At 38.7% G+C, this 18,915-nt stretch overlaps 1 protein-coding gene across 8 annotated transcripts in view; it reads left to right on the forward strand.

Annotated features, from left to right (window-relative positions):
• Nucleotides 1-18,915, forward strand: part of LOC109362117 (E3 ubiquitin-protein ligase UPL1-like) — a 61,887-nt gene that overhangs the window by 2,880 nt on the left and 40,092 nt on the right. The window contains exons 4-16 of one of the 8 annotated variants that reach the window (XM_019607695.1): nt 212-7,373; nt 7,458-8,155; nt 8,252-8,566; nt 8,806-9,007; nt 9,103-9,694; nt 9,853-10,984; nt 11,134-11,280; nt 11,589-11,669; nt 11,827-12,052; nt 12,137-12,276; nt 13,404-13,510; nt 13,599-13,772; nt 14,050-14,428. In XM_019607695.1, coding sequence (XP_019463240.1) covers nt 212-7,373; nt 7,458-8,155; nt 8,252-8,566; nt 8,806-9,007; nt 9,103-9,694; nt 9,853-10,984; nt 11,134-11,280; nt 11,589-11,669; nt 11,827-12,052; nt 12,137-12,276; nt 13,404-13,510; nt 13,599-13,701 — 10,905 coding nt within the window. In that variant the 3' untranslated portion in view covers nt 13,702-13,772; nt 14,050-14,428. The other 7 variants (XM_019607697.1, XM_019607692.1, XM_019607690.1 and 4 more) reach the window with 7 other exon arrangements.

The following is an 18,915-nucleotide window of genomic DNA, read 5'->3' on the forward strand; positions in this document are numbered from 1 at the left end:
TTGCTTTTTCCACTCTGGTTCATTGCTTTTGTGTGCATGTGGTTTTTTTAGTCTAAATTTCCCTGTTCTTTTTTTGCTTGTGACCTGGACTATTGTTTATCTAATCTAATTTTATTTATTTTAAAATGTGATATCAATATCATTAGATATTTTTCTCACTCAGCCTTTGACGGCCCATAATGAAGACCTTTGTGGTTTCTTTGAATTGCAGCAGCATCTTTCAGCATTGCTTGCTTCTACTGATCTAGATGTGGTGGAGGCTAGTCTGGATACTCTGGCCACCTTTTTGAAGAGAACAGTTGGGAAATACTCCATAAGAGACACTTCTTTGAATTCAAAATTGTTCGCACTTGCACAAGGATTGGGTGGGAAGGAAGAGGGACTTGGATTAATTGCATCAGCTGCACCTAATGCCTGTGACCCTCTTGCTTATGAATTGGGTTGTACCCTTCATTTTGAGTTTTATGCAGCAAATGAATCAGAGTGTGACATCAAAGTGGCTGAACCCTTGGTACAAGGGTTGCAAATTATTCACTTATGTGACATCAACAAATGTGTGGAAACTGATCTGGAGCTTCTGCATAAGTTAGTGACAGAATATAAGGTACCTGCCAGTTTAAGATTTTCTCTATTGACAAGATTGCGGTTTGCAAGGGCATTTGGTTCTTTGGCTTCTAGACAGCAATACACATGCATTCGTCTTTATGCTTTCACAGTTCTGATTCAAGCATGTGGTGATGCCAATGACCTGGTTTCGTTCCTTAATGCTGAGCCTGGATTTATCAATGAATTAGTGTCATTGCTGAGCTATGAAGATGCAGTCATGGATAAAATCCGTATTTTATGCTTGCATTCTTTAGCTGCTCTTTGCCAAGATCGATCCCGTCAAACTTCAGTATTGACAGCGGTTACATCTGGTGGGCACCGTGGAATTTTATCTAGCCTGATGCAAAAAGCCATTGACTCTATTGTCAGCGGTGATAACTCAAGATGGTCTGTTCATTTTGCAGAAGCTCTATTATCGCTTGTCACTGTGTTGGTTTCATCATCATCGTCTGGGTGCTCTGCCATGCGTGAAGCAGGATTTATTCCTACTCTGTTACCCCTCCTTAAAGATACAAATCCACAGCATTTGCATCTGGTTGAAAAAGCTGTGCGTATTTTTGAAGCTTTTATGGATTACAGTAATCAAGCTGCTGCATTGTTCAGAGATTTGGGAGGTTTAGATGATACTATCTCTCGCCTAAATATTGAAGTCTCCCATGTAGAAAGTGGTGGAAAGCAGCTTGATGAAAATTCTGAGTCTGGTGCTAGAAGTGTACATATGAAAGAAGGTTCTTCAACTGGCCTAAATGGCATGCAACCCCTGTATTCTGAGCCATTAATTGCATATCATCGGAGGTTGCTGATGAAAGCTTTATTGCGTGCTATATCCCTTGGAACTTATGCCCCTGGAAGCACTGCTCATATCTATGGGTATGAAGAGAATGTGCTACCTTATTGCTTATGTATAATTTTCAGAAGAGCCAAAGATTTTGGTGGTGGAGTTTTTTCTCTCGCAGCTACTGTCATGAGCGACTTAATACAAAAGGATCCTACATGTTTTCCTGTATTAGATACAGCTGGTCTTCCATCAGCCTTCTTGGATGCTATAATGGACGATGTTCTGAACTCTGCCGAAGCTATCACATGCATCCCCCAGTGTTTGGATGCCTTATGTCTTAATATTAATGGTCTCGAGGCGGTAAAAGATAAGAACTCTTTGAGGTGTTTTGTGAAAGTGTTTACTTCTAGAACATATTTGCGTACTCTTACAGGTGATACACCTGCATCTTTGTCTAGTGGATTGGATGAATTAATGCGCCATGCTTCTTCGTTACGTGGGCCTGGAGTGGATATGTTGGTTGAGATTCTTGAAACTATCTCAAGAATTGGGTCTGGAACCGATTCACCGTCCTTGCCTTGCTCTTCAATCTCTGTTCCAATGGAAATGGATGGGGAGGACAATAATGTGATGTTGCCTGATAACAGGGGATCATCCAAGGCAGATAGTACACAGCAAATTATTGACCCATCTGATGCTTCAGTAACGAATATTGAGTCCTTTCTTCCAGATTGTGCTAACAATGTTGCTCGTTTACTTGAGACAATTCTTCAGAATGCTGATACTTGTCGAATATTTGTTGAGAAAAAGGGGATTGAAGCTGTTCTCCAATTATTTACCTTGCCATTGATGCCTCCTATTGTTTCTCTCGGGCAGAACATATTTGTTGCTTTCAAGAACTTCTCCCCACAACATAATGTTTCTCTTGTTCGCACTCTATGCTCTTTCTTGAGGGAACATCTGAAATCTACCAATGAGTTTTTAGATTCGGTGGGAGGAACTCAGATTGCTCTAGTTGAATCTGCAAAGCAGACAAAGGTGTTGAAATATCTTTCTAGTCTTGAAGGTCTCCTATCTCTTTCTGCATCTTTGTTAAAGGGAGCGACAACTACTGTGGTCTCTGAACTAAGCACTTCAGATGCAAGTGTCTTGAAAGATCTTGGGAAGTCCTACAAAGAAATAATTTGGCAAATATCTTTGTGTAATGATTCCAAGGTAGAGGAAAAGAACACTGATCAAGAACCCGAGATGTCACAGGTACCCCCACCTGCTACTGTTGAAAGAGAGAGTGATGATGATGCAAATGTTCAGACAGTGAGATACACGAATCCAGTTTTTGCTGGGAGTGGTTCACATTCCATGTGGAGTGGAGAACGTGACTTTGTTTCTGTAGTTCGTTCTGGAGAAAGTTTGCACCGCCGTAGTCGGCATGGATTATCCCGTCTAAGAGGTGGAAGGACTGGTCGTCACTTGGAAGCTTTAAACATTGATTCTGAGTCATCTTCAAGTTTGGTGGAGGTATCTTTATCCCAAAATTTGATAAAGAAAAGCCCTGATGTTCTTGCCCTAGAGATTCTTAACAAGCTGGCTTCAACTTTGCGCTCTTTCTTCACTGCTCTGGTAAAGGGGTTCACTTCACCGAATCGCCGAAGAGCTGACCCAGGGCCACTGAGCTCAGCTTCAAAGACTCTCGGAACTGTGTTAGCTACATGTTTTCTTGAGGCTCTTAGTTTTTCTGGGCACTATACTTATGCTGGACTTGAGATGTCGCTTTCTGTAAAATGTAGATATCTTGGGAAAGTTGTGGATGATATGGCAGCTCTCACATTTGACAGCAGGCGCTGGAGTTGTTATACTACCATGGTTAATAATTTTTATGTCAATGGGACATTTAAAGAGATACTTACAACATTTGAAGCTACTAGTCAGTTGCTATGGACTCTTCCATGTACTTTTCCATCACCAGACATTGATATTGGAAAGAAAGGGGATGGGAGTAAACTGTCCCATAACATCTGGCTACTTGATACATTACAAAGCTATTGTCGTTTGCTTGAATATTTTGTAAACTCATCTTTACTTTTGTCCCCAACCTCAGCATCTCAGGCAGAGCTTCTTATTCAACCAATTGCAGTTGGCCTGTCAATTGGACTGTTTCCACTTCCTAGAGACCCAGATGCATTTGTTCGTATGTTGCAATCTCAGGTTCTGGATGTGATACTACCGGTCTGGAATCATCCAATGTTTTCTAATTGTAGTCCTGGTTTCATTTCATCTATTATTTCACTTGTTACACATGTATACTCTGGTGTTGGAGATGTCAAGCGAAATCATGGTAACATTGTGGGAGATGCAAACCAACGTTTCATGCCCCCACCACCTGATGAGGCAACCATTGCCACCATTGTTGAGATGGGATTTTCTAGGGCAAGGGCCGAGGAAGCACTGAGAAGAGTTGAAACAAATAGTGTTGAAATGGCCATGGAGTGGCTGTTTAGTCATGCTGATGATCCGGTCCAGGAGGATGATGAACTTGCAAGGGCACTTGCTCTGTCCCTAGGAAATAGTTCTGAAACTACTAAAGTTGATAGTTATGACAAGACTATAGATGTGCTAAATGAAGAGGGACATGTGAAGAAACCTCCAGTTGATGATATACTTGTTGCCTGTGTCAAGCTGTTTCAGGGTAGTGATTCTGTGGTATTTCAGTTAACAGATTTACTTGTTACACTTTGCAGTCAGAACAAAGGTGAAGGTCGCCCTAAAGTAATATCTTATCTTCTGCAGCAGCTAAAACTTTGTCCATTAGATTTTTCGAAGGATAACTGTGCATTGAGTGTGTTAGCACATATTATATCACTGCTTCTTTTTGAGGATGGAAGGACACGTGAAATTGCTGCTGAGAATGGCATCATATCTACCACCATAGATATCTTGACAAACTTCAAAGGCACACACGAGTCAGGGAAAGAACTATTGGCACCTAAATGCATTAGTGCTTTACTACTTATATTGGACCAGATGCTGCAGTCACAGGCAAAAACTGAGAGTACAGATGGAACCCAAACTAGTTCTGTACCTAATTCATCTGGGGACCATGGTTCCCTGCAATTTCCAAGTGCAGTTGTACACAGGGGGGACAAAATAGATGGGAATGAGAAAGAACCTGGCGTTGCCTTAGAAAACATATTGGGAAAGTCTACTGGCTTTGCATCTATTGATGAGAGTCATATGTTGCTGAATATTGCTTGTGATTTGATAAAACAGCATGTCCCGGCTGTAGTCATGCAGGCTGTTTTGCAGTTATGTGCCCGGTTAACAAAAACACATGCTTTGGCTTTGCAGTTCCTTGAAAATGGAGGTATGGATGCTCTTTTTAGTCTTCCTAAGAATTGCTTTTTTCCTAGGTATGACACCGTTGTATCAGCTGTTGTCCGACATCTCCTTGAAGATCCTCAAACACTACAAACTGCCATGGAATTAGAGATACGACAAACTTTAAGTGGAAATCGCCATTCTGGACGTGTTTCTCCTCGATCATTTTTGACATCATTATCCCCTGTTATCTCTAGGGATCCCGTGGTTTTCATGAAAGCTGCAGCTGCAGTTTGTCAGTTAGAGACATCAGGGGGAAGGACATTAGTTGTGTTATCAAAGGAGAAAGAAAAGGAAAAGTCAAAAACATCGAGTACTGAGTTTGGCTTATCTTCCAATGAATGTGTCCGAATACCTGAAATCAAGTCACATGATGGATCAGGTAAATGTTTGAAAACCCACAAAAAGGTTCCTGTTAATCTCACTCAAGTAATTGATCAGCTTCTCGAGATCGTGCTTAAGTACCCACCCATGAATGAGCAGGAAGACTCCCAGCGTGGCTGTACTTTCATGGATATAGATGAACCTGCTATGAAGGTTAAGGGTAAATCGAAGGTAGTAGAGACGAGGGTGTTACAGCCGGAATCTGAAAAGTCTAATGGACTGGTGAAGCTGACTTTTGTTCTCAAGTTACTTAGTGACATTCTTCTAATGTATGGACATGCGGTTAGTGTCATACTCAGACGTGATTCTGAAATGGGTCAATTCCGTGGATCTAATCAACCATCTGGGCACAGTGCTATTATCCACCATGTATTACAGCTGTTGCTACCGCTGTCTGTTGTCAAATCTGCAGGACCTGATGATTGGAGAAGTAAGTTGTCTGAAAAGGCTTCATGGTTCCTGGTAGTTTTATGTGGTCGATCTGGTGAAGGGCGTAAGCGAGTGACAAATGAACTTTTTAAAGAATTGATGTCCTTTTCAAACCTGGAGAGCAATTCAATGAAAAGCAGCTTATTGCCAGATAAAAGACTTTTTACTTTTGTTGAGTTAGTATACTCTATCTTGTCAAAAAATTCATCATCTGGTAGCCTACCTGGTTCTGGATATTCTCCTGATATTGCAAAGAGTATGATAGATGGTGGAATCATTCAGTGTTTAACTAGTATCCTGGAAGTGGTTGATCTGGATCATTCCGGTGCACCCAAGATTGTGAATCTTATACTGAAATGTTTAGAAGGCCTTACAAGAGCTGCTAATGCTAATGAACATATCATTAAATTTGATGGGATTGAAAAGAGTATATCTGCTGGTTCAAATGACAGACCTGATGATCAAATAACAGCTCCATCTGCAGCTGAAGCAGTGACAAATGATCTGAACGCAAGCAGTCAAGAGGCACTTGAAGAGACAATGGATAATGGACATGATCCAGGAGCTTCTCAAGGTGATGACCATGCTGATAATAATCTAAATCAAACAGTAGAGCGGGATATGAGAGTCGAAGAAAGAGAGACTCATAACTCATCAACGGAAGTTGGAGTGGACTTCATGCCTGACGAGATTGGAGATGGTGGTGTTTTGCATAACCAAGGTCAAATTGAGATGACCTTTCATGTTGAGAATAGGGCAGATGATGACATGGGTGATGAAGATGATGATATGGGTGATGATGATGAGGATGATGACGAGGGAGAGGATGATGATGAGGATATAGCAGAAGATGGTGGGGGCATGATGTCGTTGGCTGATACTGATGTGGAGGATCATGATGATGCTGGCTTTGGAGAGTACAATGATGAGATGATTGATGAAGACGATGATGATTTTAATGAGAATCGTGTCATCGAAGTGCGGTGGAGGGAAGCTCTTGATGGCTTGGATCACTTGCAGATACTTGGGCAATCTGGAACTGCAGGTGACCTTATAGATGTGTCTGCTGAACCTTTTGAAGGGGTTAATGTGGATGACCTGTTTCGTATTCAGAGTTTTGACCGTCGCCGCCAGCCAGGTAGGTCTTCCTTTGAGAGATCTGCTACTGAAGTAAATGGTTTTCAGCATCCTCTCCTTGTAAGACCACCACAATCTGGGGATTTTGTCTCAATGTGGTCATCAGGTGCAAATTCTGCTTCCAGGGATACAGAAAATTTGTCATCTGGGAATCGTGATGTGGCCCATTTCTACATGTATGATGCACCTATTCTTCCATATGATCATGTGCCAAGTAGTTTCTTTGGGGATCGACTGAGCGGTGCAGCACCCCCACCTCTGACCGACTATTCTGTGGGTATGGGATCATTGCATCTTCCTGGAAGAAGAGTGTTAGGCAATGGTAGGTGGGCTGATGATGGTCAACCACACGGAAGTGCTCAAGCGGCTTCCATTGTGCAAGCAGTGGAGAGACAATTCTTAGCTCAATTGGGCAGTGTAGCTCCTGCAAGCAGTCCTGTTGAACCACAATTACAAAATTCAGGAGAACAAAAGAAGCAGTCTGATGCTCTTCTATCACATGATGGTCCATTATTGACTGCAGGAACTGATTTTGCTTGTCAGCCGGTTGAAGGTCAGGAGCAAGAAAATGGTGATGGAACACTTGTTCAGCAAATAAACCTTTCAGTTGACAGTGCTTCTTGTGTGGAAAGGATAAATGAAGACGCTGGTGTTTGTGGTACAGGTGAGCACCTGCAAATAAATGAGCCTATTTCTGTTCAACCACTTTCGCTGAACATTATGTCAATTAATGGTCATGACTGTACAGAATTTGACGTAAATGCCACTCACAGTGAAAATGTTGCAATGGATCAGGCTATTGTCAACTCATCTATAAATTATAATACTGATCTACAATGTGAAAGGGGTACGGATGTACCTACTAGTATCCAAGATGAGGTGGTTATGACCATGGATTGCAATGGATCAACTGCTGATAGGCAGCATACGAATCTTGAGTTTGTGGGTTCTGGTTCTGAGACGCCTAATCCAGGTGATTGTAATGCATCTTCAGTTTATGCCAGTGTTGATGTTAATATGGGTGGTATTGATGTTGGAAATCAATCAGGGCAGCCCACTGATTCTGAACACAGGCGGGATGATCCCTCATCAACTCAAAACACAGAGGTTGCTCTGAGTGCTAGCCAGGTTGACCAAACTAGTACAACTAATGAAGCTTCCGGTACAAATACAATCGACCCGACCTTTTTGGAGGCTCTTCCTGAAGATCTGCGAGCAGAAGTCTTGGCTTCCCAGCAAGCTCAATCTGTTCAACCACCAGCTTATGCACAACCTTCTTCTGAAGAAATTGATCCCGAGTTTTTAGCTGCTCTTCCTCCAGATATTCAAGCAGAGGTTTTGGCACAACAAAGAGCTCAAAGGGTTGCCCAGCTTGATGAAGGACAACCAGTTGATATGGATAATGCATCTATAATTGCTACTTTTCCTGCTGATTTGCGTGAAGAGGTTTTAAATATATATTTTTCTTTTCATGTTATGGATGAATTTCTATATTTTGAAACTATGGCATGATTGTCACACTTGTACTTTGCTCTATACCAGGTACTTCTAACCTCTTCTGAAGCAGTTTTGTCAGCATTGCCATCTCCATTGCTGGCTGAAGCTCAAATATTGAGGGACCGAGCAATGAGTCATTATCAAGCTCGCAGCAGCTATTTTGGAAGCAGCCACAGGCTTAACAGTCGAAGAAATGGGCTGGGGTTTGACCGACGACAAGTAATGGATCGAGGTGTTGGAGTTACACTAGGCAGGAGGTCTGCTCTTACAGATAGCTTGAAGTTAAAGGAGATTGAAGGTGAACCACTACTTGATGCAAATGCATTGAAAGCTTTGATCAGGCTTCTACGATTGGCTCAGGTAACTTTTGTTCTCTTCATGGTTGTAGTTTTAATTTCTAGCCGCTCTTGCTAAATGTGAAAACATTTTCTTCCTTTTCCTAATTGTTTGAGACATTTTCAACTACTGTTTGTTCTGTAGATTTTTTTCCTTTTCTTATTAATTCAGTATATGTGGCCATACATTTATTTTTATTTCACTGTTGATGTTAGTTTTATTAGATTATAATGGTTTGCTAATAATTTTTTTTGTCATGCTAGCCCCTTGGAAAAGGCCTTCTACAGAGGCTATTGTTAAACTTATGTGCACATAGTGTTACAAGGGCCACTCTTGTTTATCTTTTGCTTGATATGATTAAGCCTGAAGCTGAAGGCTCTGTTAGTAGACCGACAACATTAAGTTCCCAGAGGCTTTATGGTTGTCACTCAAATACAGTTTATGGTCAATCTCAATTGTTGGATGGTAATGTTTGTACTTAGTGTTGTACAGAATCTTATTGTGTTTGTGGCATTATTATAGTTTATTGGTCATCGGTCGCTCTCATTATGTTTTCATAGCAGGTCTCCCTCCTCTTGTGTTTCGCCGAATTCTTGAGATTTTGTATCACTTGGTTAAAAATCACTCTGTTGTTGCAAAAATGATGTTTCGCTTTGACCAATCAGTTATTCCAGATTGTTCAAGATCATTCATGATTCATATGATGAATGAGAAAGGGAAGGATAAAGTTATTGAAGGGGAACCTTCTCCAGAGCCCTCTGGAACTCGGGCTGAGGATGTTCCCTTAATCCTCTTTTTGAAGCTCTTGAATCGACCCCTATTTTTACGCAGCGCTGCTCATCTTGAGCAGATCATGGGTATAATTCAAGTTGTAGTTGATAATGCAGCGTCAGAATTAGAAAGTCAATCTCAGTCTGAAAAAGAAATGGTAAATACCCAAGATTTGTCAGTCAATGAAGCCTCGGGTAATGTTACACAGGATCCACCTTTAGCGAAGACAGGAATTTTGGAGATAGCTTTGAATGAACATAATAAGCTTGCTGATATCAATCATTATGATGGGAAGAAGAAAGAGTACAATATTTACAATACTTTCTTGCAGTTGCCCCAGTTCGATTTGCGAAATCTGTGCACCCTTCTTAGCCGTGAAGGGTACTGTTGATAACCTTATCATATTTTTGCATTCTTTTTGTTAAGTACGATAACAATTGTCTTGATAGTCTCATGTTAATTCACATTTCTATTTCAGTATTTCTTCTAACCCTTTTCAGTTGTGATGAAAAAGAGTGACTAATCTGATAATATTTTAGGCTTTCGGATAAATTGTATATGCTTGCTGGCAATGTGCTGAAGACGATGGCCTCCATTGTTCCCTCCCATCGGAACTTCTTTACTATAGAGCTTTCAGAATCAGCTCATGCTTTGACAGATTCAGCTATCAGTGAGCTTGTCACCCTGCAGAAAACAAATATGCTTGGCTTGAGTGCTGGCTCCATGGCTGGTGCAGCCATTCTACGTGTGTTGCAAGCTTTGAGCTCACTTACTTCACTTAATACTGCCGGTGATATTCATATGGGAAATGATGTAAATCAGAATGAAGATCAAGCAACCATTTGGAATCTGAATGCTGGACTGGAGCCATTGTGGCAAGAACTGAGTAATTGTATAAGTGCAGCTGAGATGCAGCTTGATCAGAGCTCCTTCAATCCTACCATGCCAAACATAAATGTTGCTGAGAATCTGAAAGGTTCTTCTACTTCGCCACCTCTTCCTCCTGGAACACAAAGGCTTTTGCCTTTCATTGAGGCTTTCTTTGTTTTGTGCGAAAAGCTACAAGCAAATGAATCCATCACGCAACAGGACAACGGCAACGCAACTGCTAGAGAAGTCAAGGAGTCTGCTGGTTGTTTGGCTTCAATGAGTGTAAAATTTGGTGGAGACTCACAGCGAAGGTTCGATGGTACTGTTACATTTACAAGGTTTGCTGAGAAGCACCGCCGGCTTTCGAATGCTTTCATTAGGCAGAATCCAGGTCTGTTGGAGAAATCACTTTCAATGCTTCTCAAAGCACCAAGGTTGATTGATTTTGATAACAAGCGAGCCTATTTCCGCTCAAGAATTAGGCAACAACATGACCAACACTTGTCTGGGCCACTTCGAATAAGTGTTAGGCGAGCTTACATTCTAGAAGACTCATATAATCAGTTAAGGATGCGTCCTAATCAGGATCTCAAGGGGAGATTAAATGTGCAATTTCAAGGTGAAGAGGGTATTGATGCTGGTGGTCTCACCAGAGAATGGTATCAACTACTATCAAGGGTCATATTTGACAAGGGGGCTTTACTTTTTACAACTGTGGGCAACAATGCAACTTTCCAACCAAACCCTAACTCTGTGTACCAAACTGAACATCTCTCATACTTCAAGTTTGTGGGCCGAGTGGTATGTTTGTATTTGGTCTCAGATTAATAGATCTTTCTCCTTTTTTGGGTCTGGATGTAGACATATAATGAACCCCACATCTGACCTGCATTTAACATCCTATGCTTTTAATTTGAGTGGTTGTTTGACAGTTTTTATCTTACATGTAGGTGGGGAAGGCTCTGTTTGATGGACAACTGTTAGATGTTTACTTTACCCGATCTTTCTATAAGCATATACTTGGTGTTAAGGTGACATACCATGACATTGAAGCAGTTGATCCCGATTACTATAAGAATTTGAAGTGGATGCTAGAGGTGAGTTTAATTCACTTTCTTTATCACTTTATTGTCCTTTTACCGTAGGTATTATTGGGCATACTGTTTATAGGGAAGGGCTACATAGGATATAGGTCATTGAATAGGATATCATAAGTTACCTACCGGTACTGGATCGTCGGATCATCCTCTGAATTGTAAACATTATCCTATCCGGTCCTCTCTTATATGCTGCACTGAACATGTCATTATCATTCTATTTGTGTGTTCATTGTATACTTGCTTTCTAACTTGTTTTATGCATTTTATTGTTGTTCATGTAATTTATGTTTCTATATACATGCCAGAATGATGTGAGCGATATTCCTGACCTGACATTTAGCATGGATCCTGATGAGGAAAAGCACATACTGTACGAGAAGAATGAGGTAAATGAACAAATTAAAGATTACATGTGTTCAGTAAAATATTGTCAAAGCTTTAATCTAATTTTTTTAATGTAGTTTGAAAATATTAACTCAAGTTAAGTTCTAATGAGTTATCCTTTCTATTGTTTTGGCCATCTCTCCCAAAATTGGGAAATAGGTCACTGACTATGAGCTTAAACCTGGAGGGAGGAACATCAGGGTTACGGAAGAAACAAAGCATGAGTATGTAGACCTTGTTGCTGAACATATGCTGACAAATGCCATCCGTCCTCAGATCAATTCCTTTCTGGAAGGTTTTAATGAATTGGTGCCAGGAGAACTGATATCCATCTTTAATGACAAAGAACTGGAGCTACTCTTAAGTGGTCTTCCAGAAATTGATTGTAAGCTGGCTTCATCACTGCTTAAATTTAATATTATACTTTAATCTCCTTTGAAGCATCTGAACAGTATCATCCTCCTTGCAGTTGATGACTTGAAGGCCAACACCGAGTATACAGGCTATACAGTGGCATCAAGTGTTGTTCAATGGTTTTGGGAGGTGGTTAAATCTTTCAATAAAGAAGACATGGCTAGATTTCTGCAATTTGTGACTGGAACGTCAAAGGTGATTTCAAATTGTTATCCATAAAGATTTCAACCATGTCTTTGATATTTGTGCTGTAACCAATACCATCATATGTCTTACTTACACACATACATTCACACACATGATATATACATTGCAAAGTTACTCATTAAGTTTCAATTTATCATCTGCGATAAATTTCATTGATGTCATCTTATTTTTTAATAAAACGAGAAATGCATTAAGACATAAAGAGGTTGATTGCAAGGAGATAAGAGGGATAAGAGATTTCTTCACAAAATAAAAATCGAGCAAAGGATATATCGAGGACGTAAAATTACCCAATCTTCTATATCTATGAGAGAATCCCCTGTGAGTTTCATAATGTCATCCCCAAGAAGCTGCTCACCCAAAAAAATTCCCCTTAAAGGTACAGAAATTACACTGCAACCAAATGCACTAAAGAGTGAGATTGCACCTTGCCACAAAATGATTTCTTCCTTTCTCCCAAATCCAGTATAGCTAGTCAGAAGTGAATGGTCTAAGGACCTAGGCCTATGTCAAATCAGAACTCTCTGAAAATTCCAAACATAATTCTATTAAGTAACAATACAGAACAGTGTATAAGAATAAATAGCGAACATATCAGGGGAAGCAGCCTTATGCGGCCTGCAATCCTGCGAAATGTTATTTATTATATTTAGCATTGTGGTCCATATGAAGAGGGAGATTTGGACTTCAACATCAGTTTAGCGAGATGGAATGAAAAACTATTGAACGGAACCCTTTTGGACTTTCATGTTTGGCCAAATATGTTCAGTGATGTTACTTCTAGCTTCAAATTGCTTACTTCTTCAGGAAGTTTAGTTCATCTTCCATTTAGGTTTTATTTATCACCTTCACCATCACCATATTAGATCCCCTCTAAATTACAAACATGGCTGAAACTGAATGATAGTATGAGTTTATTTACCTTGGTTAGGGGCTTCATATTTCCTCATGCCATGAAGCAGCTCTTAGCGTATTGGAGAGAAGTTAGAATTCTGCTTTGATTTGATGTCTCCTGAAATTCATTAATGACATGCAAGTGTGCCATACAAGCCCTTTTAGGCATCTCCTTGGAATGCACTTGGTAACAGCTGTATCCTTTCTGTCTTGTTTTTCAGGTTCCTTTGGAGGGTTTTAAGGCTTTGCAAGGCATCTCTGGTCCTCAAAGGTTTCAGATTCACAAGGCATATGGAGCTCCTGATCGACTTCCGTCAGCTCATACTTGGTGAGTCATTATGTTGTTTATATTGCTTTTCCATATTCATATGGTAATTTCGGCCATCTCATTTCCTGATACCTTCGTCCAATTTCAGCTTCAATCAACTAGATCTTCCTGAGTATACCTCTAAGGAACAACTTCAAGAACGTTTAATACTTGCCATCCACGAGGCTAGTGAAGGGTTTGGTTTTGGTTGACTAGTAATTTGTCTGCCATATTTTTTGCAGCAGTTCTGCCATTATGTCTTCAACCGGCCATCCAGAGCTCAGTATGTTCTGTTTTATTTTCTAATATATTCATTTTTAAGTGGCTACCATATGATGTTGGAGGAAAGTTTTCATGTTCTAAATAACTCAGGCTAATATCCTCAAATCTCACCACTTCTTATGCTTTGTTTAAAATTGAAATAAACAGATCAAAATGGATTGTTAATATTTTCCATCCTGTAAGAGAAGGGATGGAGTTCTAACTTTGGTTGTAGAAAATTTAATCACTTTTATTTCTTGGACAGCTTAGTCACCATGGTCCCTTCCTCTTTTTTTCAGTAGATGGGTCACTTCTCTGGGCTGTTATTCTATTGTGCTGTTGTTGAAGAAAAGCTCTATTGGTTGCATCAAAATGAGGCATTCTATGCTGTCATCAATTTATTATGATGCTCCCTCTGCAAAAATGGCTACATTATTTATTTTTTCTTTGTATCTACCATGCCTAGTTTTGGGAGCTTACAAAATGGGTAGCCTCCATACAGTATGAAGCTTTTGTAATCTGCTCCAGTTTACTCTTATATGTAATCTCTATGGCCAAACAGCTTTTTATAGTTCCATGATTCGCTAATAAGATTTATGATGTACATATTCTGGAATACATGATGCTTTTCTTTTGAAAGAAATGAGTTTGATTCATTCAAAAGAGAATTCTTTAGTTTACACATCAGTGATGGCATGATGGAACATTACCACTCAGTTATGGCATTACTGCAAAATACAGCAGTCATAAATTCAAGAAGAATAGATAAAAAAAAAAAGCTTGTTAGTTAGTTTACTCCTTGTTCCTATAAAAAAGACCTCCATGACCTACTTTTCTAGTTTCAGACATGCAACAAGCGAAATGTTGTGTTCATATTATTGTAGGCCAACTACAACAATTGGTACTTGAAATTATTATATATCTAAACAGTAAAAGTTACTTGAGAGTGATTATTTACATCACTGTAATTGGAGATAAGAGACTCAACATTGTAGTTATTGTTACTAATACAAGGAAGTAATAAATAGGCCAAGCATTTTATGCAGCCATTTAAATTATAATTGTAGAATGGCTTTAAAACTATTATTCTAGATCTGTTGCAACTTTTTTGTCGAAATAAGGGGAGATTCTTATCTTCATTAGAAGATCTGTTTTTTATTTATAGTATTAATTAAGATATTTGTACATATTACAGTACTAATTAGGAGACATGTCAAGATTATTTATTTCATTAATTAGGATTAGTCTTAGCTTATAAATTGTAATTACTTATTATTGTTTAAACAACAAGGAATAACATTATTATCCTTGCTTCAAGTTGGTATCAGAGCTCCCAATTCTAGAGCTCTGCTTCTGCACTTAAAACCCTAGCTGTTCTTGTCACGACTCCTTTTTTTTTTTCTTTCTGTTTAGCCATTGTGCTTTGCCTTGGCCACAGTTTCACTTTTCTTGGAACCCTAATTGTTGTCACGTCCCATTCAGCCACTGTCTTCTTCTCTATGTTTCAGGTTCAATATGTCTGAACAAGAGAATTGTACCTCTCAAGGGAAATCTGTCTTTATTTCACCCTTGACCTACAATGATCTTCCAGTATTGCAAGGGTCGTATTGATTGGATGGGCGTAACTACCTCCATGGGCCCAGTTTGTTCGTACCACTCTTAGAGGACGCAAGAGGATTAATCATATTAAAGGGAAGACACTTGCTGAGACTGACCCACAACATGATATGTGGGCTGATGAAGACTCTCTCATATGACCTGGTTTTGTCACTCTATGACCTCAGAGATTAGCCAAAATTATATGTTTTTCCCTACTGTAGGGAGAACTGGAAGAATTTGGCAAACACATATTCTATGAAATAGGACCTCTCAGCCTGTTATGAATTGGAAAATAAGATTTTCAATTCTAGACCAAGGTAGTCAAAATCGAGATTCTACTTAGGATCGGGAGGAGGATCAAAGATCGTAAATGTAGGATCGTAACACGACTCGTAAGATTCTACTTACTAATATAACATGTATGCAAATAAATTCATATATATATAAAGTAGTAGACATAAATCCAAATCTAAACGTTGTTTGTTAGAAACATAATTCCAAACCCAATATCAAATCATACATTTGATAAAAACATAATTCCAAATTCAAATCCATTATAAAAACACAAGTCTTAATGTAACTAAATTTAATTTAACAAATCATTTAGATCAAATTGTCTATTATAATCATCTTCCAAATAGTCACTGTACAAAAATAGAAAAAATAGTCAGTACAAAAATAGACACCGTACAAAAAAACAACATGAAACAAATATATAAATAGTATATCTATACTATATATAAAGTCAAAACTTGAAATAACTTCTCTCATTGTGTAATTTTCATTTTCTATATTGCCCTTAACATTATTTAATTTTTACAAAAAAACTATATAATCATAAGCAACTACCACCAATACATTAATTAATCACATATCTCACCTTAAATTAAACATTATCATAAACAAAAAATAATAATAATATAAAGTACACCGAACACAACAAATACATTTAATTCACAAAAATGAAATATATAAAAATTGAATATATAGTATCACATAATATTCGCTGGCACGCACAAAGTGCATGTACACACTAGTATAAATAAAAACAGTGTGAATATAACATATATATATATATATAAATAATATATATTACTTAAACTAACATACATATATAAACGTCACTTTAATACTTACCACTGTTACAGGAAAAAGAGGAATAAAAAATAGAAGAGAGAGAAAACGAAAGGGAGAAGAAAAGAAAAACATAGAAAGAAAGAGAAGAGAAGAGAAATAAGATAAGAGAAAAAAGAAAAGAGAGGAGAAAAGAGAAAAGAAGAAGATGAAGGTTACCTTCACTATGTAAAAGTTTTACAATAAAACGAAGGAGAACTACCGTAAGTATGATTTTAATATTTTTAAGTTTATTTACTTCCACACTTCTACCCTTCAAAGCCTGAAATGAGCCATTCAATTAGGAAATTAGGGTTTTTTACAAACCGGGTTGTAAAACGGGTCTAGAAACGGGTTGCGGCCCAAACATTTGAACCTCCGCACCTAGGAAAGGTGGAAGCGCCGATTCCACGATCCTATCCGACGTTTTCACAATTTCACCTCCACTCGAACACGTTTTTGGGATCGAGCACGGTTGCGCCGCCGGAACACGTAAGAACGTGCGATCTTACGTGCCGACACGCGATTTTAACTACCATATTCTAGACAGTAAAACCTCTCTATAACAGAGTATTATGTGACTCTTAATGATCTTTGAATCGAATTAGATCAGTATTAGAGTTTGACGATGAAGTGCGATGAAGACTCTACAACATTAACCCAGTTCATTGAGAAATCACGAATCTTCAAATTTCTCTTGGGGCTAAACTCTGAATTTGATCCCATTCAGGTTCAAATTTTGGGCAAGGAGAAACTACCTTCTCTTTCTGAGGTGTTCCACATAGTCCGTAGTGAAGAAAGTCGGAGGACAATGATGATGGAAGACAAACCAGTTAATGGTTCAACCTTAGCCTCTAGTAAGGGTCCAATAAAGGATCCACATCTTCAGGACAACCCTTTGAAAAGACCAACCGTGATGATCGATGGTGCACTCATTGTAAGAGATATGGCCATATTAAATAAACTTGCTTCAAAATTCATAGAAGGGATAAAGTCCTTGGATGTATGGGAGGGTCCAAAGGTATTTTTTGTAGGCGTGCAAATCACACGACTTCTGACTTGAAGAGTGTAGGTGAAGACCCACCTGTACACCAAATAGAAGAAAGTGCCCATGCCCTTAGCAAAGAAGAGTTAGAGCGTTTGCGAGCACTTATGTACGCATTAAGTAAGCCTTCTAGTACTTCTTCTTTAACTATGATTGGTAAGAGTTCTGCCTTCTTATCTCTTAATGCTTTGAGTACTACAAATAGTTGGATTATTGACTCTGGTGTTACAGATCATATGACACTTCACCTTTCATATTTATCATCCTATTCCATTTTACATAACAAACATTATATCATTGTTGCTAATTGATCCCAAACCCTAGTTATCAGTTGTGGTAACATCCACCTCAGCTCCTCTCTTAATTTAAATTGTGTGCTTCATGTTCCACAACTTTCTAACAACCTTTTATCTATCCAAAAACTCACTAAGGATTTGAACTATGCATCAAGACGATTGGAATTGCTAAATAACATGACGAGTTATATTATCTGCCGCATGAGGAAAGCAGGTGCAATACCCGGAAGAATGTACTTACTTCAAGTCTCTAGACAAATTCAGAATCTTGAAATTCTTCTAAAATATGGTTGCTACACAACCGTCTTGGGCATCCTTCCTTTAGTATTCTTAGAAACAGGTTTCCCCACTTATTTATAAAAGTGTCAATTGAGTCTTTTCATTCTGATGTATGTCAGTTTGCCAAACATCATCGTTCAACTTTTCTTCCCAGTAATAATAAAAGTGTTCAACCTTTTGATCTTATTCATTATGATGTGTGGGGACCTTCATCCATTTCTAATATTTCTAGTGCAAAATTGTTTGTTACTTTTATCGATGACTGTACTTGGATTACATGAATTTTTCTTATGAAAATTAAGTCTGAAGTATTTCAATTGTTTGTCAATTTTTTCCACATGATTCAAATACAGATTGGGAGACCTATTAAACGATTATGATAAGATAATGGAAAAGAATATGTTAATCAGAATTTTTCCAAATTTAACAAAGATAATGGTGTTGTACATGAGTTAACATGTGTCAACACACCACAACAAAATCGGGCAGCTGAAAGAAAAAATCGTCATCTTCTTGAAATCACTAGAGCATTACTCTTTCAAATGAGTGTTCCTAAGTTTTATTAGGGGAAGCTGTGTTAACTGCTACTTATTTAATCAAGAAATTACCATCTCGGGTTTTATCCGATGATAGTCTTGTCTAGTTTATGTCTAGTTTCTTTCCTTCATTACCTATTATGGCAAGTCTCCAAAGTTGTATTTTTGGTTGTTCTGCCTTTGTCCATATCCATGAACCTCATCGAGGTAAGCTAGATCCTCGGACTATAAAATATATCTTTATAGGATATGCTCCTGATAAAAAGGGATACAAGTGTTATCATCCTCCTACTCAAC

The sequence above is a fragment of the Lupinus angustifolius genome, chromosome LG12 (genome assembly GCF_001865875.1).
Source record: "Lupinus angustifolius cultivar Tanjil chromosome LG12, LupAngTanjil_v1.0, whole genome shotgun sequence".
NCBI lineage: Eukaryota > Viridiplantae > Streptophyta > Magnoliopsida > Fabales > Fabaceae > Lupinus > Lupinus angustifolius.